Here is a 26,178-nt window from a genome sequence, read left to right as displayed (position 1 = left end):
CGGTGTAGTACAGTCACAATCATTTTATCCTTCTTCTTGTACTTTGCTCTTCCAGAGTTTAAATTCCATTATTTTGGTCGTATGGTACTTTGAGGTTTGATACTATGGTAAAGTCACTCCTTAGGGCGTCGGCTGTCGTCTTCCTTGCCCTTTCTGGCGTTTTCGCCAAGGGTGATGTAAGATACCTGCCAGTTACGGTGGATATATCAAATTACATGCTAAATCAACCAAATTTATTCGTAAAGGTGGATAGCGAAGAGGTTGTCTTCAATGCTCAGGAAGGTCATGCCATTGAAAGGGTCGTGAACGGTGACGAAGTCATTAGGACATTCGACTTGAGCCAAGAAGCCCCAAAGACAGTGGTAAAGCACATAGACGATAACTATGTCATAGTCTCAATCAATGTAGAGCCCTCCCTCAACCTTGCATACAAGCATAATGGAGACAGATTTGTGGAAATGGACATTACGGAATTTTATGAAACTGTCTTCTTTAAAGGTTTAGAAAATGTAGTTGTAGATTTGGACGCATTTAGCACAAGTGGGTATTTCTCCTCTTCGGACTTTGGTCCAGGTAAAATGTACGAGTTTGAAATTCCGTCTCGAAGAATTAGTAAACTAGTAGCCGGTAATACAGTTCTCGTATCAGGTGTAGATGAACTTCTTCTCGGCGTGGTTGTACACGTCAATGGAGATAGGAAGGTTGCCACCGTCTGGTACGTCTTCAAGCCCGATGGCCGAATCAAGGAAATTTTCTTCCAACTCATCAACAGGACCTGGACTAGGGTAGATACCAAGACGGCAGCTGAGGCTCTCCACTTCATAAACCCCAACTTTTCTGTAGGCTACAAGCCCATCTATGATGGCTTCTCCGTTGCTTGCGTTTCGTTCACATTAATCGCCATTGCATTCGCTGTACTCTATTAGACACTGGGATACTTTGTATTTCCAGAGGAAGAAAGTGTCATGAAACATAACTTTTTGTACGTGTTACATTCATGTTTCTTACATCAATGCTCTTACTGCACTCACCATCAGGGATGGAACGATAGGTTGGCCATATATCAACTCTGCAAAGTTATTATCAAGTAAATAAGCTTGTCTCTAGTGACATTAGCAAAGTTAAAATGTCCACGGTTTCCCTAATGTATTTTACAGATCTTCTTCGTCATCCTCTCCGTACTGCTCCAAATCTTCCTCTTCGAAAAATGGAATCTCATCGTCAGTACAAGTGTATGAACTGGGACTCTCAAGAGCGGCATCAAACATGCCTCTAAATTCGTTAAATGGCCCCTTGGCAGACTGGCTTTCTGCTGCAGCGCCGTCAGTAACGTCTACAACACGCTCAGTATTTTGAGCCTCTTTTGAGTTTTTGTATTTTTGATAAAATGTGTAACAGATGTCTGTATATATGGTGTGTATGCCAATGGACATGCACGGCATGGGGAGAATAATGTAAACAAACGACACTAGGAAATCTAAACAGGCAAAGTGAGCGCGAATGAAGTTGGCACAAAGAATAGTCATTTAGACAACTTCTTTACACTGTAAAGGGGGTTTGAGAGTGTACAGACTGGAACGTTTGTAGATACTAACTACATAAACAGTCATGTCTCTTCCTTCTGAGGATATTCCCCTAATACCTTTTATTCTTCATGGCAGCCAACGCTCACTTTGCCCATATCTCACCTTATTTTCACAGCATTAATTAAACATACCCTTTGAAAGATCTTGAACGAATGGTGAATCAGTCTTTTTTTCGAAAACTGGGTGGACTCCGCTAACGAAGTAGTCTAACAATCCTCCCGGTACCTCCGAGAGATTGCAGACCTTCCCAGCAACAGCTTGCCTGTACAGATCATTGTGCCTCATGATGGTTTCAGCCGCTACTTCTGCCTTTCTCAATTCCTCTCGGATTTCTAAATATTTAATGTCTACAAATTAAAGACACAATGACACATTAGATGAAAGAGCAGGGTGTGTACAGTAACAACAACTATTATGAATATAAACGATCTATAACAAAGAAAATCATGGATATTTGACATAAATTGCGAATAAATTACCGGAAATTTCCTTTTGGAGATTCATACGCTCTCTGAGGAGCACAAGTCTCTCTTCCTCTTCCATACTTGAATTTTACCGAATAATATACTACAAGTGATGTACGATACGTACTATGTCTGGAGAATTGTCGCCCCTTGGACAATGTATCAAGGACACCACACACCCACACGTAAACAGCCAAGGAAGTCCAACGGATAGGCATGCAAACACGCTTGACACATGCTTGCATGACCAAACTCAAGTCCATCCTATAGAACCCAGGAGATACATGAACGACAAGACACACGTGTATCCAGGGGAGCTGAGCATGGAATAGATAGAGTGTAGAGTAAAGGCGATATATTAAAAAAAATTACTCCACCTTTTTGCGAAAGGAACAACCCTTTGTCAATCTGCAGCGACCTCCAGTAGGCTCACTCAAAACAATGTTGCAGCTGTATATTTGTGTATTTGTGAATAGAAATTGGTCCCGGCAAATTTATGCGAGTATAATGAAGAACAAGAGCCTAACATGCATGGAGCGAACAAATTGAAGGGGCTTTGGTCTAGGTCCACAAGAAGGAATTCTATGCACCCCTATCCTCCCTACAGTAACATTACATTGACAACTACCCTAATGACCCGTACGATTCACACAATGAAAGCGAGTAATTCAAGCTCACTTTATGTTGCGTATCATGATTTTCAGTAGCCTTTGCCTTGCCGTGCTCAGTAGAGGTAGCTGCCAACGCACTACTGCTGAAGCCCACCCCGTCCAACGACGGCAGTCGCTCATGCTCCCCCTAACTCCACTACTAGTTCGCACTCTGTCCACTCCATTCGCATAATTCCAATTGTCATGGGTGGCCTGGCAATATATATACTTACCTTCCGCAAATGACGGCAGTCTGTGCGTGTGAGAAAATGGTCGTAATAGTGAGACATCCGGGGCAGCGCACGTCCATAAAGAATGAGTTTGGGCTTTGGATAAGACGCTTAAGCTTGTGCTTCTTGGCCTCTTCGCGAGGGTCTACATTTAAATAGTCGAAATCCATCTTCAAATCAAATCCAGCAGATGTCCAGTTCAAATCGACGAGACAAATTTTTCCAACTTTAGGATTACGTTAAAACGATGAGATAACCCAGACAAAATCGAGAAATACTCCGGTAATCACAAGTACAGGTTAAATCTCTAGATATCAAGCAAATTTACTATATATGCAACCGTGAAAGAGTACCAGTAATGATGATTATCTAGTAAACCACTTGCAAGCTTTAAAATGACTGTAAACTGACCAGGACCTCCTAGGATACCGCGAGCACAATGGGGACGTCCCCATCAATGATTCCAGGCGGTAAATCGACGGACCTCCAGTCGCTCCAAAAATCACACACTGGACTCATAGAAATAATTTCTTCATCACTACTGTAATCTTATCGATTGACTTTGAGAATGACTCTTGTCTGAGGGGTTCGGATGTAACGCCGAGCACCGTCGCCATACGGGGTGACGACCGACGCGAAGAGACTCTATGGAACCGGAAATTCTCTGAAAAAGGGGAAAACTGCCATATACATGGCGAGTTTGAAACATATCCCTGTTATGGACCCTGGAAGTTTATCCCTTCTCCGTCTTTTGGTAGTACCCGTTAGTACAACTTTACATCTGCGTCTAGTGAACTTACGACATTGTTACACTACTTGTGTGTCATTATGAGTCTATTTTCTCCTTGTTCGTTCTTCCAGGTACCCTTGGTGACTTTATCCCTGTAGATGGATCCTCTGGTCCTTTTGTGGATAGAGTTTTCCAGCTTGTCATATATAGCCAATTATCCACTGATTTAATTACGCGTTCTCCATAACACACTTACAGGTGTGTTTGCTGTCAGTTCTTGGGGTCTCTTCCCGACTGTCCTTCCACGACATTTTCCTTGGAGTTTACTCCTTCAGATTTACTTCGTGTGGTTGTTTTAATACCGTGTATCTTTTGGAAGACTCGATAGTTACAGGAAATCATCAATTTTGAGCCTTTTGATCTGCACATTCTGGGCTAGACAGATTTCCTGGGAGTATTCTTTTTTGTTGATTCAACACTTGTGACTTTTGTTTAGTTTCTTTCTAAGAGGAAAGAATCGCCGCAAAGGAAGAGAATTTGCGCTGGAAGTTGTTATATCGCTACAAGAAGATAATCGTGTCTCGTAAGACGGCAGTTTCCTCATATTTTGCATTATAAAGTGAATTAGTTTTAATATTAGATCTTTTGAAATAAATTAGGGTGATTGTCAGAATCTCTTGATTCCATTCTCTGGATACGCAATTCCTCTATCTGTTGTTATAGCGTCTTTCGACCTACTCTGAAAGTATAAATCATTTAATCGCATATAAATCTAGTAAAATACTGCACTAACTGGAACCTGCAAGATGAGCATCTAAGGGGCGTTTGACATTGGAATCTCTTCATCATGGACACATTATCTAGGTCTGATCGTAGCGCATTTTTGGTGGACTATAATGTCTACGTTGAGTGTTTAAACTTGGAAGATGATGAAGCATCTATTTCTCACATTCAGACCCCGAGGATAAATGCCTCCGCGTACCGGAGTTCACACACCCATGGGAGTAAAGATCTCATCAATGACAATTCAATAGATGAAGATGATTCCACAGATAATGGATCTACAGATGCTATAGACTCTACTTCTACAGATACGGGTACTCTGCAAACTGGAACTGACATAAATTCTGTAAAAGATGATACTCTGGAGGCGAGTTATTTATCTGATAAACACATGCAAGAACCAAAATATTCATCAAACACCGTAAATGCACGTAAAAGGACAAGGGCAAAACATGGAAGTTATACAGAAAATATATACAGGCGAAAATTTTTATATGCTTACGGAACACGCCTTAGAAATAGAGATCCCTATGAAGACTCTGTAGATTCTGCTGACTCCCAAAAATCCCTAGAGAATACGGATCAGCCATCTGGAAAATTTGAGTATGATTACGAAATTTGTAAAAACTTGTATACCCCCAGGGTATTCCCATCAATACAAACAGTTATAGTAGGAGAGTCAAAAAAGGCCCTAACACTTTGTAGGAACGGTTCTGGTATATTCCACGATTTACAAACTGGAAAAGTAGTTACTCAGATCCCAAAATATTTATATGGGCATTTACACTCGAAATATTCATCTTATGACAATGGGAGTTCAAATTCTTTTGCAAAAGGATTGAATATAAATGAAGCTGGAGTAAAAAATGTAGATAGTTCAAACATTTATGGGCTTCGAAGTTTGTGCACAAAAATATCTGCTTCTACAGTGAATAGTTCACCACTGGTATATGTAGGAAACGCTTTAGGTGATGTGCACGTATTAGATCTTCGTATAGGTTGTAACTCAAATTCAGGATTACCTATATTGTCTTTAAACAATTGCCATACAGGCTCCATCGTAGAAATTTATAATTTTAAAAGAAATCCCTTTAGCTTATTCACGTGTGGATTTGAGGATGGATATATTAGGTTTTTTGATATAAGATATCCACACAGACCACATTCTTCACACAGTGTTTTTTCTTCTACTGACAAGGCAGAAAGATGCTATGTTGACCCAGATGATAAAAAGTATTATACCAGAGGTTCTAGAAAACCGCGTAAAAAGGGCTACTACTATTTTGACGATGAATATACCGATAAAGATCAACTAAACGCGTTATATAAGCGCTCATTGGATGTGTTAAACAGAGCAGATTACACATCTAATCTCGCTATGCCCTTCAGAAGCTTTAAGTCATTTACAAGAATCGGAACAAAGTATGAAGATTTGGATCCTATAGAACGGGAAATACTCTCAAATGTCAAAATAGGCACCATATATAGTACCTCTGTCTCCAGTGATGAGTCCCTGGTAGCCATTGGAAGTGGCCAATCGGAACTAGTATTCTGTACATTGAACCATGATATAAAAATACAGAAAACTGCTCTTTTGAGTCCAAAGGATGAAATTCCACTTCAAATCCACTTTACAGACAATGATTCTAAAGTCATGATTTCAACGTATAATTTGAGAAAGGCCATAACGCTCTGCAAAACTACAAGCGGCAAAGAAAATTTGCAAACAGATTGCTGTCAAACAATCCAAGCCAATGGACAAAAGGGAACTATAGATGATTATTCTCCATTTGGCTTACTTTCTTGGTGTATATTGAGTGGAAGGAATGACTCCTGGAAGAGTCTTTCTCAAGAGGTATTCTCACAAAACTTTACCTTTATTGAAGATGACATGGGTGAATGTCTACAAACTGATGATGGATTTACTGATTGTGGGAAATCTCTATATGATAGTCTCAATGTGTACTGTGGAGAAAAGGCAGTTGAAAGATTTAGAGACAGGCAAAGGTGTATATTCACTCCAAAGACACCACTAAAATTTGGTTACATGGATGATACTAACACCATCGTATCAATCGGGGGAAACACATATACTGACGCAACACTCGACATTTTAAATCCGACCACTATGGAATTAGAGGCCTCCATCTCAACTCCAGAGACCCGTGGAATGTTTGTGGAGGATCTCTGCTACCAAAGCTCGTCAGATGGTCAAATTATCGTACTAAGCGGTTCAGTGGATGGAGAGTACGCAAATAAAACGGTTTCTGTTCTAAAGGGTATAAATTTGGACGAATTATCCAAAGCTCACAACCGTGGGCTAGTACACTATAACCTACGCTGCTGACTAAATATCAGACATCAAGTCATATTCTCTACCTTCAACCAGTTTATAATTCAAAAATCGTCGTCATCATCATCCTCGTCATCCCATCTCTTCCTCTGAATCTACAGGAATGTGTACACTATACCCAGATACATACGCGTATGCTTGTGTTTTTTGTTTGCGATTTAGTGATTCCCTATGTGATAATATGAAGGTATAGACACACAAACCTCAATTATATGCTTGAGTTGAGCGTCGTCAACCTTTATATTCGAGTAAGAAAACCTCTACAAGGAAGATAATCAACATGAAATGTGTAACCTGCAGAAGGTAATTCTCTATCATCGCTGCCTTTTCTGGCTTTACACTAGAAATTCTATTCACTGTATACAATTAATTATCAGTATCAGTCAGTCTTACATCGTTCCTGGGCCTCTATTGTCAGTATAGCCCTGAGTGTAACCCTTCGAGCTTCCAGCAGGTTCCTAAAAATATCAAATTACCGTTTTAAGACTCTTCATACTGTCTCTGTTGTTCTTCTTGCTCTCTTTTCTGTAATTTTGGTATAATAGGAGTCATGGAAAGTGAAAACGGTCCTCTAGCCAAAATATTCGCTCAAAAACTACTCACCTCTTGGTTCTGTATGTTACTGGTATATTGAGCGTCTCCCATCTCTAAAATTCTACTTTTCACAAATTATACGCTCGGCAACAAGTTTATAATGGCGTATGCACGGGTACGCCTTATACACAGTAGACGTGGGATTCCAGAGGAAGCGATTAGTGGACTCACAAAGCATGATTACTCCATACGAGACATGTACTGTGGCTAAGAAGAAAGTTACAGGGCCTAAACTGCTCCATTTGACCCTCTGTAATCTGCAGGGAGACGAAAAGTTAAGATGCAAAGTCTAACCAGTATTGGCGTTTACGAGTCAAACAACCAACTATAGAGTTAAGACAGTCATTCTAACAAACAAGAAGATAAGTAATAATGGGAACAATGGAATATAAAGGATTAAAAGAGACTACATGCTGTCGTATCCGAGAATCCAAACGTGATCTCATTCATTCTTTTGTCCACAAATTCTAGGGATTCATCAACATTAGAACGAAAAGTTTTGTGCCCCTTTACATTGTATTGTGAAATGCTCCTATTTAGGGCGTCCAAAGTCCCTACTGATAACCGGCTAAAAATTTTGTGATTATACAGGTGTAGAATCGAAAGACAAGTATACAAGTCATCCCTGTATCCTAGGCATCTCCTTAGTAACCTTTCCAGTAGATTAATATGACAGGAATAGTATAGTTCCAGAGAGTTTACCAGCAGAGTAGAGAGATTCCTATGCACTTCAGTATGTGCCGTAGATGAATTCAAAATCTGTACTAGATGCTCACAACGGTTTTCATCCGTTATGGACGCTCCAAAAAATGAAACAGCATTCAAACAGTCCAATACGCCTATATATTTTCTATATTATGTCAACTTGTGAATGTGCATTATGCAAAGCAACAAAACAAACCTCCCACGCTCCAGAACATTGATCTTCCTATGTATTTTGAAATGCAAGCCACTGTGTTTACTCTGTGTAGCCTGAAAACTGCCAAATTCCTCATTATAACACGCATATGTGTTCCATAAAAGTACTTTGGCTCAGGATTCTCACATGATAAATATTCATCTATTCGATCATATAAAGCAGAGACTATTGCGATCATGCGATTGTGTGTATATTCACTAATTTCTAAAACAGTTCCCAAGACTGCCATGGAATCAATGACATCAATAATACCCTGAAAATCGTCCATTTTCTGAGATATAAACTGCGATATCAATCTATATGAGTTGTTGGAAAAAGTGTAGAGAGCATTATTCGGTGCATTGGAGACATCAAAAATGGGATCCTCAAACCCTGCACACCTCTCTTCGGATGGTACAGTAGCCTTATCTGTGCTTTCTTTTATCAGATTTTTAATACTCAGCTCGTAATCAGACGAAACATGTCTAACTATGGCGTTGAATATGTTTGTCAAATCCTTAAATGTCAAATTGCTATAAACATCAGTATCCACGACATCCTCGTCAAAACCTTTAAATATATTGTAACGTCCAACTACCGACTCTCTAAAGATCCTTGAAGAGTTTAGATGCTCTAAAATGCGATTCAAAGTTCCATGATCCAGTTTATATTTCGTTTTATTTCCACAGTTGTACATCCGCAGGGTATTCAATAGGAGACAAATGTCCCTCAGAGACGCTCGTTCCAAGAGATAGTCCATATTATCACTGATATACGAGAGAACATGAGGGATATTCGGACCTAGGCGAAGTCTTCTGCAATAAACCAACATGTTCGCCAAGTCGGAGATACCAAAACCAGCCAAATTAGTAAATTTAGAGTGAAATAATGCGATAATGTCGTGATTTATCGGTCCATTAGCTCTTGAAAGCAAGGACATAAACGGTAAAACCTCGTCTGGAGTCCATTCGGAGGGATCCGTGCTATTTACCCTTTCCTGTAAAATTCGAGAAATTTTATTCAACTCTAGCAAATATTTTGAAGATTTTAACCCTCCCTTCCGGTAAAGTTTGTACACATTGCCTTTGTGCGTGTCGTTTATCTCACAGTAGAAGGATACGGCCTTTGCTGCCAAAATCTTCACTTCCAAAGGACTATATGAGCTTATTCCCTCAACCAACCTATGTAAACTTGGAAGGGAAGAGACCCTTTTGAGGTATGGTAACATTTAGGAGCCGCTCATCTGAAGAATATGAAGTGCATACTGACCCAGACAGGAGGTCTTCACACTCCAGCTTCCCCCTGGAAGGACTCTTATGGACTCATTCTCTACTAGTGTCGAGGAACTATCTAGAACGTATGGATGTGTATGGTAGAAATTAGGATCCCTAGGGACCACAGACAACCGTCTGATTCCTCCGCCTACAAGGTAGATTTTACTGCATTAATAACAAGTGTTTACAGCTTTGTGTGATGCTTTAACTATAATATTCTCCTTCTGGAGAGTAAATCCCAGTAGATCATGTATCTTCCTCCCTATGCTCTTCACCAGCAGGTGCAGAAAGGTCCTTCATTGAGTGTAGCTTACGTTCAAATTCCAACTTGCTCACATTCTTCCATGCTCCATAAACTTTCTCAAAACAAAAGGTCTCATCTCCGGCACCTCTGGTATAGACACTAAGAAGAGAAGAGTATCCCTCCCTGGAGAATAGGTAGGCACCTGTACATCCTTGAGTGTCTGTAGCGGTCCAAAGGGTATCTCCGTCGTCCACTATAGTCACTACAGAAGATCCATCCTTGGGAACAAATGCCTTGTGATTCACTCCATGAATCCGATCACCAGCTAGAGAGAATAAAGAAGAGTCCGGAGAAGAGAGGTCAAGAGTAGTTCCTTCTAGTCCTTTAACGACTTCTTTAGGTGCAACATTACGGAGGTTAGACTGAACGGGTACTGCGGGTTCTCCCTCTTTAACATTAGAGGGAACCTGTAATGGTCTCTTCATATTCACCGTTTCTGAAAAGTGTCCATTTAGCCACCGGTCCAACAATGGTGCCAAAATAGGAACATTCTGAATAGCAACTATATGATGTCCAGATCCTTCCCACTCTACGAGTTTCGCAACTTTGCTTTCCTTGAGTTTCTTATTAACCATCTTCCTTGGACCCTTTACATCACATAGATCATCACTCTTACTATGTATAAACAAGGATGGTAAATCTTTGGGATAAAACTTGGTTCTTTTCCCCTCCATAACCTTTCTGCATGCACTAAAAGGGGACATTGCTGTATTTCTAGTGAATCTATCACTATAATAAAGTGGGTCAGAATTATAGTCTACAAATCTGCAAAATTTTAAACCAATGTCATATGGATATTGGTATGGGCTCTTTGATTTTGGATCCATCCAGGCGATACCCTCTTCAAATGGCCTTGCTATCTTCTTGTACCATCTATCCAAATATGGATCAACATTAAGCATAGTAGAAAAACCAATGAAAGCATCCACAAAATTTGCATTAGGATTCTTTATCTCCTTGTAAAATTTTTCTATAGCTCTTATTGTAATGTTTCCTCCCAGTGAAAATCCGAACAAGAATGTCTTTTTATCAGTGGTGTGACTCTTGAAGACTACCTTCTCATCCCACTTTTCATTAGGATATCCAAATTTACCCCTCCTCATTATACTTACAAACTGAAGTAAATCATAAATATAATCCATGAATTTCTCAGCATGGCATCTTCTTTCAGTCTTGGATTCGGAAAAGCCATGTGATTGGTGGTCATGGCAGTAGACATTATACCCAAGCCTATTAAGAGCCTCTACAAAGGTAGCCCTGTATTGAGACCTGTGAAGAATGTCTAGCGGGTTCATTCCTTCCAGGGTCTCGTACTCAAAGTAGGATCTGTAGCGTTCCGCATTTGACACTCTCTTGACAGTCACTGGTTCATCAAAAATACTGCAATAGGGGAATATCTCAAAACCATATTGTTCATAGTTCAAGCTTAGGTCAAATGTAGAAAAGTCAACTGTAAATGAACCACGAATTCCATGGACAAGAATAACGTCAGCTTTAGCATTCTCAACCTTGGAGGCATATGTTGCAATCCGTAGACCTTGCTTATTCTTAAAACTGCTCATTATAATTTTACCAGTAGATTTATGAGTGTAAATTGGATTATTCCTACCGGCCAAAATGTCCTCGTATTCATCCTTGGTGATAGTCACCCACTTTCCATCAAGTTTTCCGTAATAGATAATTTTATTCTCCTTCTTGGTATTCGTGGTAAATAGAGCACCAAGTGAGGTGTCATCACCTATACCATGAAAACTAAAGTGGATAGAGAATCTATCATCCGAAGACTCCCAGATAATATCCTTACCCTGCACTACCTTGTTCATTCTAAATCCCGGAAGGACGTGGTGTCTGTTTTCTACTATAATGTCAACTTGGTATTTGTCAATGAAGAAGAGTTTGTCGTCAACATTGGATATGTCTAGAGTAACTCTATCATTGAAGGTTGACCTGTCAAAGCCAGCCTTGGCTAAGTCTTCCAGATACCCATTCTTGTCAACAGACTTCCATGACCCACTCATCTTGGAGTAGTAGAGGATGTTCTCATTCTCATAAGGATCCTTGGTGACTATCCAAAGGAGTTTATGATCTCCAGCTCTGGGATAAAGAGTGAGTTTGGTACACCACTCATCCTTCTTTTTCTTCCATATTGTGGTACCACCACGGTTTGTGGTCTTAATTTTCTTGACTCTACATGTGCTTCTGGTCCCATAAACTGCAAAGGGGGACTTTGGCGATTCATTTATATAAAAGTTCCAGTCACTCTTGGTTCCACTAAGGCTAAATACCTTGTCCTCAAAATCATGATTAATGATTGAGAGTGCATTAAAGTGGTCATAGAATTCCTCTTCTTTGAGAGAAGACCACTTACCATCCTTCTTGAGAAAATAGCAGGCATTCTTTGCACCATTTAAATCTATAGTATATACATGGATAAGATCAAGTAGATCTTTTATAAAACAATGCGTGACTTTGACAAATGCTCCCTTGGGAGAACATTCACAGATGGTAGCATCTCCTTCCACCACCTTGTCTATAAAACAATCAGACTTTGCTGTATATGATGGTGTCTCTATATTATGTGGCTTTAGATTAAACATTTCAAAAGTGGAAAGGTCCGGGTTATTTATGTCCAGAGTAACTCCGGTAGTCTTCGCCGGAGAATCCTTTGACTCTGTAATCGAGGCTACAGATGCCTCATACAATAGGAGGAAAAGGCAAAGTATCAAAGCCTTCATTGTTGCCTTCCCCTCCAACTACCCATAGCACCAATACAAATAATCTCTAGATTGCGTATGGGGAATAATAACTTCCATCCTCTAACCATGACAAATTAGTGAGCCATTGACAACATATTGTCTCTATAGTAATATAGATATTCGTAAAAGTGCAATGTAACCCTGTACCGTGAGAATGCAGAATGAGGAATCGTGAATGTGATGTGCTTAATGTGGGAAAAGTAATGGGCATGCTCAGTGCTCTCTTAGAAAACTTGCCAAAACACTAGGTTGTATGAATTTTGAATGCTTTATAGGTATGTTCCATTATAAGTTGTAGTATTATGATGTGTAGTGAGCATTCTATGGATTATGACAACTTGCACTCTCCGTGTGTTATTTTCCCCTACACACTTTGTAATGGAATCCCAGAGAATATTGGCTGTAATAACGTTAAAATTCATGGTAAAGGTGTTGCTGTAACTATACAAGGTGGATGATCGTCGCATTACACCCTTGTGATGAACAGGTGAAAACTCCGAGAATGTGAGATTCCATCGGTTAAATCACATCCTTTTAACATCCACATTGTGGAATATGACATTTGAGCTAATGGAGTAGCGTTTCAGCGGTTATAAGGTTATCCAGTACCGGCCAAGTGATCCATGGTCATGCACATGTGTAATTAGTTTTACCCATTTAACATTAATTCCGGGGCAACATTGATGGGTCCTAATAGTTTATCATACATGGGTACTCGGACTAGTACCAGAGTCAAGGTCATCCATTGTGAAAGTTGTACAGGGAATACCACCCTCTTGGCGTGCATAAATTTCCGGAGTCATGAGGAATCCCTTTATTCTTAAGACCATCTTGTTGATCATGGATCTTCCATACGTATTAGGTCCACTAGGAACATTCTGTTCCATGTTCATAGAGCAAGATGGACGACCTTGCAGAGGTGGAAATGAAGTGTTGACATCACCCTGCCTTACTACTCCCTGTGGACACTTCTTCTGTATGCCTATACATTGTAAGGACATTAATAATGCTACCTTCTTTCTAATATCCCAGTTTACATGTCTCAAAATGTTATAGTACTATCCTCACCTATAATTCGCGGAAAACCATTCCTCCTTTCTAACTGCCATTATAGAAAACAACAATCATTCTTTTACTACATTAATGATAACAATAGGACTGCATTATTGTCCCTTTTCCGGCCATAGCTCAAAATGTGTAAGGTGTCTTCTGTCTAGTAGACAATCCAGCGCGAAACTACTACATTTCTCTACCATTCTACACTCTATGGAATATTTTAACAAGATTCCTTATGGAGATATAGGATAGCAAGGGATTTGTAGGAAGAAAATGGTGATAATTACCCCTATACATAAGTGGTGACCCACCACCTTGTAATGCGCTGTTAGTTGGCGTTTTATGATGTTATCTATCTAAATTATACATTGTATTATATTATCTGTGCAAAGGATATTACCAACTTAAAGAGGGTTGGTCTACATATGCTGAATAAGTTACTAGCTACCATCAATTTTTATACAATTAATCTTTGTTAACTTGTGTTATAAGGCCCTGTTTGGGATACTGAAGCCTCGTTCTACTTACCGCATTATTGCAAGGCGTCCTTTCCAACGGCGCTTTGGACTGCATCTACAAGTGCTTGGACAAAACCTTCGCCCTCAGTTTCTAGTGTTTTTTTCATATCAGCATCCGGTTCCTTCCATTCACAATCCTTGACCATGAATTTATGCGCTTCATGTCCATTACTCTCAAAGACAAGGAGTGAAAGAACGGGTTCTGGTCTATGGTAGACGTAGGTGAGTACACACTTTCCATCTCCAACATCTATAACACGTCCTTCGTCTATTATCTTACTTATAAAGTGTCCATTCTTTGGAATGTAGAGTTTATGCTGAAAGTTGTTCAGGGTACCCTCGTGAACTCCAATGTTACTGTCAACGTTGTCAAAATTCAACTCTATGGGTTTTGTGAGATCTTTTGGTTTCTTTCCTGAAATTTCGAATATTGCTTGTCCAATCCTCAGAATTTCGGGAGGCACCGAATTTGATTCGTCTTTTGCGGGTTGGGCTGGAGAGTCTTCATCCTCATCACTAGAGTCACCGGAAAAAACATCTGCAGCCTCAGCCCTTAGGTTTCCAGTGTCAGTTACATGCTCTTCAGATAGTATTTCCTCTAGAGAGTCATATCTATCAGGGTCATAGAACTCGTGTTCTCTTTGAAGTTTTGTGGATTCCTCTTCATCATCCTCTAATTCTTCCGTTTTATCCACATCATCTACAATTGTAGGATGTTTAGTCTTCATTGATTCGTGTATTTCGTCGAATCTATCATCGTCAATTTCATTCCATTGTCCGTTTACATTTTCAAAGCATTTATGTTCCATGATCTTTCCATTACGAAGATATATTGAAAGTAGTTCTAATTCATCCCTTATGCTTGATTTTACAAACTTAATAGTCTCATCCGAACCAGCTCTCCATATCTCAAGATTGTTGTCTGATACAGAAGTTATTCTCCTTCCCTTATTTGGGCTATATGTTATGTACATTATTCCTTCTGCATAACTTGGGATGATTTTTACATGTTCCTTGTCAGGTTTTGACACATCTAGAATAGTTTTTGTATCCTTTGTCTCTGGAAGGCTTGGAACTTCCGTAACGATACCAGGTACAAAAGGTTCCGATGGTTCATTTTCTACATCATCTGGTTTCCAATTAAACTCCTTATCCGTAACACAGACCCATTCTTCATCTTTCTTCTCAAAACACTTGATAGCCGTCTTGGCAGAGCGAACAAGGTACATGGAGAGTACTTTTTTACCATCAGTAACGGAGATTCTTACATATGCACACCTTTCACCATCACCAGCTTCCCAGATGACATTTTGTCCATCTGTCACGGAGGTTATTTCTAGACCATCCTTCGCGGTGTAAGACTTATGTTCAGCTCTTTCAGATGCGCTCTCGGTTACAGTTGTTGTGGATTCATCCGGATCAGAAATATCTACGGTAAGAGGTGATTTGGAGCTTATCTTCAATTCCCCTTCCTCATCTTGACTCTTACCCTTTAATCCATCAAGAGTACGTTCAAAGTCACTCTCTGGTAGTTCTTTCCACTCTCCATCAACTTTCTCAAAGCAGACGAGACGAGACCCAGAGTCACCATTTACGTGCATGCTAATAAGTTCTACATTATCTTTGTGGTACAAGTTGATGGCTGTGCATCTTTCATCTTGGCCAGCCTTCCAGATTGTCACTTGGCCTTCCGTTAGCTCACCGAACATTTTTCCATTCTCCAGGAAGAAGGAGTCGTATGGAATGTCGTCCACTACTCCCCTGTCAACTTTTATCCTAACCGGATCTTCATTTAGCAAATCTAACGCGATGTTATCCTCCAAAGACCCCAGAGGATCTACACACCGGCAGAGTGCGCAGATATAAAGAGCATAAAAGGCTCCTATAAATCTCATTCTTTGGCAATGACGCTAAAACCACATTTTAATGGTGAATAGCTTGAATTGTGACGTCGTGGACGGAGGATGGTAGAAATTGCTCTACACATGCAGACCCGTACATGTGTGTAGCTCTTTCTCGGTCCATCTCCAACGTTATTGATTGAGACTACTTTTATCTGGACAAGGATATTTTTAAGGTGCATGAGAGAAATTTCCAGCACCTAGAGGTCTACGGAAGCTGCGGATAAGGAAGAAGCTTGGTATGGAATCCACACACTCTTCCTGGCCAAGTTTATGGTGATTCTACGGTAAATTCTCCAAATTTTGTAAAGTATGGAGAATGTTTTACAACTTTAAAGGGTTTGATGCTGCAGGTTGCAGATTTATGGTCCATTCCTCCATGAAGCCGAGGTCCACAAAGTTACCCATTGGTACGCTACACATTGTCCCAAAATGGGTAATCAGATGAGCCTACCATAGTGTTGGCGAATGGAGCTCTAACCTTTCTGTTGACCTCCATTCCTAGGTAAAACTCCTCCTCTTGGTACACGATCTTAGTCTGGTGTTACACCAAATTATGCATACCTATATGCAGGTGAACCCATTTTGAATCTCCAAGTTACTGCCTCGTAGACCCGCATTCTATTCCTCTCGTAAACAGATGCATGTAAAACCTGTGGGATCCTATAAAATCTACTTGTACATGTATGGTAAAACTGCATTAATTAGTCAATATGGTGGAGAACCTATAAATCGTATGTGAGTTTGAGGGCCTCTGCAACTGCTCCCTCGTCACAGGTCTCCTCTAACACCCATTTTGCGTGCTTCTTAACTTCATCTGGTGAGTTGCCAACTGCAAATGAGATATTGCATTCTTCAAGGCACTCCATATCATTATCTCCATCGCCGATAAATCCGCAGAAATCTAGAGAATCATTGAGATGGGAGAGCAATATCTTCATGCTGGAGAGTTTTGTGACTCCAACAGGGTTTATATCAAAGAGACCAGGGGCACTTGTTACCGCAGTATAGTCTACATCCTCCTTCAAGTCACCGATTTTCAGGCTTTCACAAAAGATGTATATATTTACAATCTCAAACTCTCGAATTTCTTGGGGTGTTTTAACCTCTGGAACTGTTAATCCCTGTGATTCCAGATACATTACCCATTTCCCCTCTGCTTTAATCAGTGAATAAACTGCATCCTTTGTGTGAAACGTGCAAATGTTAGGTAGAGCACCACCCTCTATGCACTTTAAAAACGTCGATAAAAACTCTTTTGGAAGCGATTTCGAGTAGATGAGATTTCCGTCTTTATCGTAAACTATTGAGCCGTCATTGTATACACCAGGGTAACCATTATAACCTGTCTTTGTCTTGAACTCTTCTCCTACAACGTTCATTGCTGATGTAAGAGGTCTTCCAGTGCAAAAGAATGGTATATAACCCTTCTTCCTCACCTCTGCGAAAGCCTCGATGTTCTTCTCAAAACCTTCCTTATTATTAGTGTATAATGTCCCGTCAATGTCAATTCCAAAGTACTTTGGTGGACTCTCTGGCTTTACAAACTGGGAAACATCTCTGAGTAGGGTGGACTCTGACGAGGAGGAATGTGTAGAACTATTCCTTCTCAGTCTTCCATCCTCGCCATTCCCAGTTGAGGCAAATCTGAGGGCAAAGATAATATACAAGACCGATACAAGCTTCATTTTGTGGGATTTGTGGCAAGAATCTACATTAAATCTGAGAAGATCTACAGAGCTTAAATGCATGGGGGAATTACCTCGAAAGTCTCATCTCTTGCACTTCCACCATGCTTGTGTTGTCAGTTTAAAAAAAGGTAATTTTGTTACCCCCAAAATTCTTTACACATCTGAAATGTGGCCACAAAAGCAGAGAACTTCCCCTGGGCCTTTTCGTTTCCCAGTGAAGTATGACATTCTGGAAATCGGTATAGAATATCAAGTACATGAAATGAATGCTAGGGACTGGAGCAATGCGCAAGTAAGAATGGCTAGATGATATCTCAGACTGACATTTCATGAATGAGAGTAGAGCAGCGAAGATACCGACAACCATCCGACTGTATCTGGCAGAAACTGTGATTTGGAATGAGTAATCTTACCAATTATGCACATACAAGAATGGTGCTACTGTTTAAAGGGTATCTCACCCTGTCAAGCTCTGAATTTTAGAGCTTACAAAACTGCATTATTAAAAGCTTAAAGGTGTAACGTGGTGATTAGTTTCTATACCGACTCTGTACCCTTTACAAATTCTGCCTTTATCTCTTTCATTTTTTGGTTATACTGGTCCGATCCAATGATTGCCCATGTACCTTCTACAAACTCACAATAAAATGAAAATACCTCGGCATCTACATATGCGCTAGCCTCTAGTAACTTAAAACTTTTTCCGGAAACAAATTTCAAGAGGAAACACGGGGAGACATCTGTTTTCCAAAGCTCGTTCTCACCATCAAAAATTGCCATAATAGCAAAGGTGATTTTAGGAATGTAGAGTATGGTAGGCACACCCTCAAGTTCCATGCTTGTAACAGTACACTTTTCGGAGAGATCCTCCTGAGAAGAAATATCCAAGCGTGCCATATTTAGATCTACAACTCTGAGCATATCAATCTTCTTCCCAACTTTTCTCGTCACATGTTTCCACTTGTTTTGCTCCAGCACATAGTAAGAACCGCTATCTCCAAGAAATGATCTGGATATGGTTAAGGCTGCCCGTGGTATATTATCCTTCAGGATTAATAAACATTGGACAAACTGTTCACCACTTTTAGATCTACACAACTCTTTATCACCAATCACAATCCTTGTTATAGTTGTATTTTGGTCTATAAAGTAAAGATAAGAAGGGCAGAGTGCAAAATAGCAAACAATGAATTTGGCATTAGTGTAAGGCCTTGAAAGATCAAGAGTATTTGCATCCGGCTGTTTTTCTCCAACTAGCTCCATTTGTTGATGTTGTGGAGAAAAAAGGAGATTTTGTGCGGTTGAAAATTCTGATTTTGGGTTTTCGTGCCCAGTTTCCCCTGGAGTTGTATTCTGTAAAAGTGCAACATAAGATCGTGGGTATCTACAAAATTTGGCAACGCCAATTTTCTGATCCAAACTATAATACGAATCACTGGCTTTAACAGACTCTCTTATTATCTCCTTAAACATTTCCAAGGCAATAGTTTCCCATTGCCCATTAATCCTCTCAAAACATTTGATTTTGTAGTCCTTCTTCCTCTTAAAGTATACGGTAAATAAGCATCTATTTCTAGCATTGTACATGCTACAGTAAATAAAATGCTCATCTTTACCCATCTTAAAGATGGGAGTTCCAGAGTGGACAACCTCCGTGGCATAATATCCAAGATTTGGGAAGAAGTGTCTGGTGTTAATTCCAAAAGTTATAGTTTCAAAAATTGTACAGTTATAAGTATTGTGAATATTATCTGCATATAAAACCATTTCTGCGGGCTTGTCTGCGATAATCTTTAAAGAGTTCAACTGTTTAAGATAGTCTTTACAGTGGTCCCACTTTTTCCCATTTTTGACATAATATCTATGATAGAAAATATTTCTAACACTGCTCGTAACGAGTATCAATTTAGGTTCGTCGTGTTTGTTTAGATAAATCTTTGTATACTCCAAAAGTTCTTTAGATGGAAGTTCACATACCTTTGTCCTTCCTTCGAATACTCTTTTAACACTAGAGTATTCTCCAGGAATAATCAACTTGACGTTATTCCCATCATAATAGTGATAGAATGTACGATATAGGTTGTCATTTCGAACGAAAATATTGATCGCAGTCAGATTAACAAGCTCTGGATCTTCTGGATGCAAATCAAATTCCATTATCTCCAGATATTTATAAAAATCACTATATGAAATTTGAGTCCATTTACCTTTTGATTTTGAAAAATACTTTGTTTTATGATGCAAATTTTTGAAATACAAGAGGAACAGTGGAGGGTATCCGTCCTTTGTATACAGATATCCATATTTAAAAGAGTCACCGTTTTCCATATCCCAAAAGCGGTCTCCACTATCTGAAACAGAAATAACCTCTTTGAAAAATTTTCTACTATACTTGGAACGTATTACACCGTTTTTTACACCTTTTTCTATGTTAATAACGTGTTTGTTTGGACTGGAAATGTCAAGAACAGCTTGGCTTATAAACGAAAAACCTTCACCCTCTAATTCATCAGACAATAGCGATGAACACTGGGACATTGAGTCAAATGATATGACGGAATAGCCATCATCTGATTCCAAATCTGAGAGATCCGAGTCCTTTTGTTTTACCCTGTTTAGCTTTTCATTGAATTCCTTCAAACCTATGTTATTCCATTTCCCATTCACATTTTCAAAGCGTTTGATATTTAGATGCCTTCCATTGAGGATCCAAATGGCCAAGAATAATTTATGACTGCCCCTAGAGTAGAGATTAATGGCTGTGCATTTTTCACCACTTCCTTCATAAAGTTTCCAAAGTTTTACATTCTTGTCTGAAACTGAACTTATAGTAAATCCCTCTTTTACAGTGTACTGTTCGTGTGTGATTCCAGAGTATTTGCGAGTGACCAAATCTGTGTAAGTTCCATCTGGTGTTGACAGATTAAATGAAGGAGAAGCTGTTATTTCCTCTAGGGATAAGTAGTTGGGGATTAATAACTCCCGTAATTCCGTCTTGGCAGACTCTTCATCTTCCGCAAAGTTGATTTCTACCTGAGCCTTTGGCTCTGAGTACGTTACGTCTGGAAGATATGGACCAATATAATCAAACAGTTCATTTCTCTTGTCCAAATTCCAGGCATATAGAGTCGGAATATGAGCTCTTGATGCTAGTGCTGAGGTCTTCTCGTACCCAAATTCAGAAAGTACAAAAATCCACAAAAACAAGAGTGATGCAATGACTCCCATATCATATCCATTTTGCAGTTGTGGAACGGAAGTGTACGGGAATTAAAAGGCAACTCGTTTCCAGAGTCTAAATGCATGGGGTACACATGGGTGATTCCATAAAGACACTTTTCAAAAAGGCCGTGGATGCGGGAATTTTAAAGAGACCATGGGAAAAATAGATTGAGAAAAATCAAGATTATTATATGAATCTGAGTGGAGGGCATGTACACGTAGAATCTCCGTAAATTTGGTGCTAAGCTTTTAGACTGCTCATTTTCTTCCAGAATAATCACTATCCTAGAGATCATTTATATCGTAAATGAGTGTAAAACATCCTACTTTGTGCAAATTTCACTTGTTCGTAGAATTCAGTTTGCCATTGTCCCATCTCCAAAGGATCGCATATGTTTGCTGTAGCTTTGGTTTTTGTGTTCACGTTTCTGTTTTAATTAGGAATCCTGTGTATTTAATGGATTTTCTAATACCTCCGTTACACAATTTCCTGGAGAATCTCGTTCTAGGCCGTCTTTGGTGAGACAGAATAAATGGCAATTCCGTGCATAAAACTCACTTTACATGGCCAACCAGAGCAAAAGTAGTAAAACTGAGGTTTTAAAAGAGGAATTTGCGGGAAATGAGTTGATTGAACCGGAAATTAGCTTTTCAATCCTGATCTTGAATAATTCCTCTGGAAGTATACTCCATCCCGAAACGTTGCGTTCAAAGTGAATCTTATTTCTCGTTACACCTACCCTATCTATTTCAAGCACAATATGTAGAGGTCTGCTTCCCCTGGAGAGGAAGGAAACGGAAATACAAACTTCTCCGTCCACCCCTTTCCACATCACATCAGAGCCGTCAACCACCTTTGTGATAAAAACATTTGAAAATTTATTCACTATTAGATAAATTATATTAGAGTTAGACATAAGCATCTTCTCATTCCCTTCTACAAGTGAAGATATGTCAAAGACAACAAAAACAAACTGTTTCCTAATATGCTGAATACTGGATTTAATCGGAACCTTTTTGCCAGATTCTATAATGTAAATATACTGGAAAATTTTTGAATTTGATCCATCCTCATTTTCTTGTCTCTTTTCGCCATCAGATAAAAGTAATAGATCGTAATACCCGGTGGAATCTTCAACCACAATCTCATGATATACTTTTGCCCTAGACTCAGAACGAGTGTCTTCCGGTACTATATCCCCTTTCGTTGTTTGTGTGCTTGTGTTTTTATGCATAGTCTCTCTTTTACTAGACAAACCTAATTGAGTGTTTATGCCCTCCCATATGAAGTTTTGATCGCAAGGATATGAAAAACTAAATTCGTCATCAGCACTTACTGAGTTTGAAACACCTCCATAATTTGATACAACCTCAATATCGCTAGATTCATCGCTTTGCTCTCCATTTTCAGATTCAAATTGTTCTCCACAGTAGTAGAACGAAGAGGTGTCACTGCTATAGTTATATGAAGCATTTTCCCCCAAAGTACATCCAACATTTATAAGCTTGAGAATATAAGTCTGAAAGAGAGTGGATGCTGTGGAAGAGGATTCTGAAGGTGAAGCTTTATGCCTTTTCTGACTATCTCCATATGGACACATCATTACTCGTAATTTGTTAAAAAGGTCTCCTTGGCTGATTTCGTTCCATTTATCGTAAACCTTTTCAAAATGTTTTAGTTTTACACCTGTGCTAAAAATCCACAGAGTTATGAGAATGTTGTTCCTATTCTTGTGATATCCTACAAGTGTGCACTTTCCATGTTTTACTATATGAATGAGTGATGCGCCATCAATAATTACATTCATAGGTCTTATACCATCTGTAGTATACTGCCCGTGAATTACTCCAGAAAACTGGTATTCGTATAGAGAAATGATGCTTTTGTCTGGATGAAAAATGTCAAGTATAATGTAGTGTGACAATGAAGGTATTTTGGTAGTATCTGTCCTTTCATATTCGCCCTGCGAGATACTTGTTTCTTCTAATAACATATCTTCATCTGTTTCATAACCTGAATGATTCCATTCAATCACTGTATCAACCTTGTTAGATGGACTATTAGGTTTTGAAGTCTTCATCTCTTCTTTCGCTTCAAACGTTTCCTCATCAATTTCGTGCCATTCTCGACCATGTTTTTCAAAGTGAAACTTGTAGAAGCTCGTTTTTCCTAAAACTCTTAGAACAAGCAGATCTTGAAACCCAGGTTTCGAATAATGTTCAACAACGCGACATTGCTCACCATCAGGTTTAGCTTTCCAAATCTCAATAGGTCCGTCCACAACCTTGGTGATGTAATTTTTCTTAATTACATCGTATGATTCGTATTTCATCCCCCTTGACGTGCAGATAAAGTACCTTATGCATTTCATGTTTATGGTCCTTGATACATCGAATGTGATGTTTCCATCACAAGGTTGTGTGTCTTTTTTACCGGGATTAATACCATAGATGGTACATTGCTGACACAATGTGATAACTAGAAGAAAGGGTATCATTCCATCCAATTATTTTATTCTATATTTTGTTGATGGGCACTCTAATGGCAAGAATCACAAAAACAGCGATGGGGAATGTGTAGCTATTTTCAACGGATAAATTCTTCTAATCCATAATTTCCCAAGATTAACAGAGACACTTGCTTCAGAGCAGAATTAAAACGTTGGTTTCATCAAAAAACTAGTAAATAGAAAGAAGAAAATAACTGCATGCAACGCTCTACATTCACCTAAAAATAAAGATTAAAGGACAGAGCCGATGAAACAGTATAGCACCAAAAACGAAAAATTTAAAAGACTGTATCACCTCTTACTATGAATCTCACCTGTCATGTAAAATGCAAATCAAAATCTAACAACTCTAAAATCGAGTTCCTGGCTAACATGACCATGGAAAGTAACAAATTACAATCTTGCTAAAAGCTCCGAGTGTTTTACCACCTTGTTTGTAACTGGATCCTTGGCTATTATCCAATTCTTGGAAGCGAAGTCTACGATTTCATCTTTTCCGAGATGGAGTGTTGATTCAGTTGAAAGGCTTCTAAGAGCCTCTTCTTGCTCTAATACCCTCTTTTCCACAGCCTTTACTGTTGCAACCCATTGCTCCACGGGTACGAGTTTTGCGTTTGCAATTCTTTCTGTGAGTTCCTTTGCGTACTCAAGATAGTGAGGTTTTAGAGGATCATCGTGGCGCAATCTCCTCAAAAATGCTTCCAGAGATGTTTCATTACGCAATTTCAACCTAAGAACATGTATAAATGGGTGGACAAACATACCAATTCGGTCCTCTCTGTTGTATAACTTCCATTTGACACTCGAGTCTAGTTGCATATGTGGGATTAACCTTGATTCCAGAGAGGTTCAAATGATCCATGAGAGAATAGAAACATTCCAAAGGAGTAACTTGTGTGGAGTCCACAAAGTCGTTGGCAGATATGTTGCTACCATGTGGTAGTACAAATAGCGCATTTACATCATCTCCAAATGTATAGACTTGTGTTCCCTTGTGTGATTCGTAACCATCCTTGGAAAGGACATACGACAACTGAAACAAATTTTGAACAGGAATCAACGGGTCGCACAAGAAACTATAATTGGCCATAAGCTTGCTTAATGTTGATTCTGTATTGTGTTTCTCATGCAAAAGCAAGTCATAATTAGCATCTTCGCTATCTTGCATATCTGGAGTTTCCTCCCTGGATAAACTCTCAACCTGTCTCTTGAATTGTCTTCTTTGTGAAACAGTAAATATTTTATATCTAATGTCTTCTAAATGTGTCAACCAATACCACTTTGGAATGTCAGGGAAATGCCTAAAGTCTTCACCTGTTCGCAACAAAAAGTATTCCATATGTTCGAAAAATTGTTTCCTATTGACATCGTAGAATTCCCAAGATGGTAAATGGTTCATATAGTCGTAAAGGATTGGAGTATCCGTCCTTTCGTTAAATTTGTAAACGTTTGTATTCCACTTGTTCTTAACAGATTCGATTTCAGCTGGAGATTCTGGGTCATTGCTTGTTCCAGATTGTGAGTACATTGCGTGTTTTTCAACAAATGCTTGCCAGTATTGGTCGCTCTCAAGCCACTAAAGAATATTTAATGAATGGAACATGTACATACCTCATTTGTATCAACCTTGTGCACTGGAGGATTATTTTGTGAGATCCATAATGCCTTGATTCCATCGGATATAATCTTATCGGCAGCTTTAGTGGCAGCCAAACAATTGTCCTTGACAGAGTCATACATTTCCCATCCGCTGTGCATTGTAGGTGGATTTTGGAGTTTTAATGCGGAGTCTATTGTGTTCATAGTATTCAAATATGTCTCCTTCATGTGCTTTAGTATATTCTTGTGGGTTATGCGATCTTCCCATTTTGACCAGTCGATGGACGTTGCATCTGTAAAATTGTATGACGATAAACATTCAAGGTTAAGCTAAAAATGGATAGACGCGGAGAGAATAGGGATGACCGTACCTTGGGAGTCAGTAACGCTGCTTACAGAGTCGATAGTCGCGTGAACAGCGGAATCGTAGCTTTTCAGGTTATTCCAGTGCTGTTCTTGGGCAGAAGAACCAGTAACAAATTTGCCCAGGTTATGCCAGCTGGCACTGGACCTCAAAATACGATTTATACTCAATACTGTCCCATTCACCATTGTACCACTAGTACAGATAAAGTATACCGGACAAATGATGTATATTTAATACATTTATGTGGAGTGAAAGCTGAAATGGGAGAATTCGACATCTAGAGGGACGCTGATCCCCCCACGCAATCCATGGCACACACCAAAGGCCAGAATTTCATATCCAATCGCAATTTTTACTGTCGGGACTTTCTTCTAGTGTTACTGGTTCCGGCGACTAGATAGTTGGTATGTCTCATTTTGTGTACTGTGCGCGGAAGGTCTCATTCCTGTGCCAACTCTTGTCCATTAACAGCTTTAGTACGGCATAGACAGATGTTTGCTGTTTTATGAGACTAGGGGTGTTGCGAATACCAAAAGATGTCTGTTTAGGATGATCCTATGGCCATTTTTTGGGTGCAGCCCATGTACCATCCTCGGAGGCTTCTCCGTTGTAGTCCATTTACACGCAAAATTTGCACAATTCGCTGATTAAATAATGTATATGGGTATATTTAATGACTCATTAGTCTAGCA

At 39.4% G+C, this 26,178-nt stretch overlaps 12 protein-coding genes across 12 annotated transcripts; 2 read left to right on the top strand and 10 right to left on the bottom strand.

Moving 5' to 3' along the window:
* Positions 1–11: 11 nt before the first annotated feature.
* Positions 12–926, top strand: BEWA_016670 (ema family member protein; the record flags this gene model as incomplete). The annotated part of the gene is made up of 1 exon (XM_004831384.1): positions 12–926. The coding sequence occupies exon 1, from the start codon at positions 105–107 to the stop codon at positions 924–926; it is 822 nt and encodes a 273-aa protein (XP_004831441.1). The 5' UTR covers positions 12–104.
* Positions 927–1,151: 225 nt separating this feature from the next.
* BEWA_016660 (hypothetical protein) lies at positions 1,152–2,129 on the bottom strand (the record flags this gene model as incomplete). Its single annotated transcript, XM_004831383.1, has 3 exons — positions 1,152–1,402; positions 1,718–1,918; positions 2,066–2,129. 3 exons carry the CDS (start codon positions 2,127–2,129, stop codon positions 1,152–1,154), a joined length of 516 nt encoding a protein of 171 aa, XP_004831440.1.
* Positions 2,130–2,418: 289 nt separating this feature from the next.
* On the bottom strand, positions 2,419–3,100 carry BEWA_016650 (40S ribosomal protein S27, putative; the record flags this gene model as incomplete). The annotated part of the gene is made up of 2 exons (XM_004831382.1): positions 2,419–2,500; positions 2,934–3,100. 2 exons carry the CDS (start codon positions 3,098–3,100, stop codon positions 2,419–2,421), a joined length of 249 nt encoding a protein of 82 aa, XP_004831439.1.
* Positions 3,101–4,507: 1,407 nt separating this feature from the next.
* BEWA_016640 (hypothetical protein) lies at positions 4,508–6,790 on the top strand (the record flags this gene model as incomplete). Its single annotated transcript, XM_004831381.1, has 1 exon — positions 4,508–6,790. One exon carries the CDS (start codon positions 4,508–4,510, stop codon positions 6,788–6,790), a length of 2,283 nt encoding a protein of 760 aa, XP_004831438.1.
* Positions 6,791–6,840: 50 nt separating this feature from the next.
* BEWA_016630 (double-stranded DNA-binding domain containing protein) lies at positions 6,841–7,441 on the bottom strand (the record flags this gene model as incomplete). Its single annotated transcript, XM_004831380.1, has 7 exons — positions 6,841–6,891; positions 6,927–6,965; positions 7,000–7,056; positions 7,091–7,152; positions 7,190–7,254; positions 7,293–7,321; positions 7,400–7,441. 7 exons carry the CDS (start codon positions 7,439–7,441, stop codon positions 6,841–6,843), a joined length of 345 nt encoding a protein of 114 aa, XP_004831437.1.
* Positions 7,442–7,786: 345 nt separating this feature from the next.
* Positions 7,787–9,516, bottom strand: BEWA_016620 (hypothetical protein; the record flags this gene model as incomplete). Its single annotated transcript, XM_004831379.1, has 2 exons — positions 7,787–8,229; positions 8,292–9,516. 2 exons carry the CDS (start codon positions 9,514–9,516, stop codon positions 7,787–7,789), a joined length of 1,668 nt encoding a protein of 555 aa, XP_004831436.1.
* A 292-nt stretch (positions 9,517–9,808) lies between these two features.
* BEWA_016610 (conserved hypothetical protein) lies at positions 9,809–12,601 on the bottom strand (the record flags this gene model as incomplete). Its single annotated transcript, XM_004831378.1, has 1 exon — positions 9,809–12,601. One exon carries the CDS (start codon positions 12,599–12,601, stop codon positions 9,809–9,811), a length of 2,793 nt encoding a protein of 930 aa, XP_004831435.1.
* A 1,526-nt stretch (positions 12,602–14,127) lies between these two features.
* BEWA_016600 (hypothetical protein) lies at positions 14,128–16,091 on the bottom strand (the record flags this gene model as incomplete). Its single annotated transcript, XM_004831377.1, has 1 exon — positions 14,128–16,091. The coding sequence occupies one exon, from the start codon at positions 16,089–16,091 to the stop codon at positions 14,211–14,213; it is 1,881 nt and encodes a 626-aa protein (XP_004831434.1). The 3' UTR covers positions 14,128–14,210.
* A 731-nt stretch (positions 16,092–16,822) lies between these two features.
* On the bottom strand, positions 16,823–17,785 carry BEWA_016590 (haloacid dehalogenase-like hydrolase family member protein; the record flags this gene model as incomplete). The annotated part of the gene is made up of 1 exon (XM_004831376.1): positions 16,823–17,785. One exon carries the CDS (start codon positions 17,783–17,785, stop codon positions 16,823–16,825), a length of 963 nt encoding a protein of 320 aa, XP_004831433.1.
* Positions 17,786–18,325: 540 nt separating this feature from the next.
* On the bottom strand, positions 18,326–21,016 carry BEWA_016580 (hypothetical protein; the record flags this gene model as incomplete). Its single annotated transcript, XM_004831375.1, has 1 exon — positions 18,326–21,016. The coding sequence occupies one exon, from the start codon at positions 21,014–21,016 to the stop codon at positions 18,326–18,328; it is 2,691 nt and encodes an 896-aa protein (XP_004831432.1).
* A 554-nt stretch (positions 21,017–21,570) lies between these two features.
* Positions 21,571–23,508, bottom strand: BEWA_016570 (hypothetical protein; the record flags this gene model as incomplete). The annotated part of the gene is made up of 1 exon (XM_004831374.1): positions 21,571–23,508. The coding sequence occupies one exon, from the start codon at positions 23,506–23,508 to the stop codon at positions 21,571–21,573; it is 1,938 nt and encodes a 645-aa protein (XP_004831431.1).
* A 405-nt stretch (positions 23,509–23,913) lies between these two features.
* BEWA_016560 (conserved hypothetical protein) lies at positions 23,914–25,736 on the bottom strand (the record flags this gene model as incomplete). Its single annotated transcript, XM_004831373.1, has 4 exons — positions 25,491–25,736; positions 25,132–25,412; positions 24,285–25,096; positions 23,914–24,250 (listed from the first exon to the last, which is right to left on the bottom strand). Exons 1-4 carry the CDS (start codon positions 25,669–25,671, stop codon positions 23,914–23,916), a joined length of 1,611 nt encoding a protein of 536 aa, XP_004831430.1. The 5' UTR covers positions 25,672–25,736.
* Between the last annotated feature and the right edge of the window lie 442 nt (positions 25,737–26,178).

The sequence above is a fragment of the Theileria equi genome, assembly GCF_000342415.1.
Source record: "Theileria equi strain WA chromosome 4 map unlocalized gcontig_1105471998858, whole genome shotgun sequence".
NCBI lineage: Eukaryota > Apicomplexa > Aconoidasida > Piroplasmida > Theileriidae > Theileria > Theileria equi.
The sequence above is the reverse complement of the archived record's forward strand: the minus strand, read 5'-3'. Positions and strand labels throughout refer to the sequence as shown.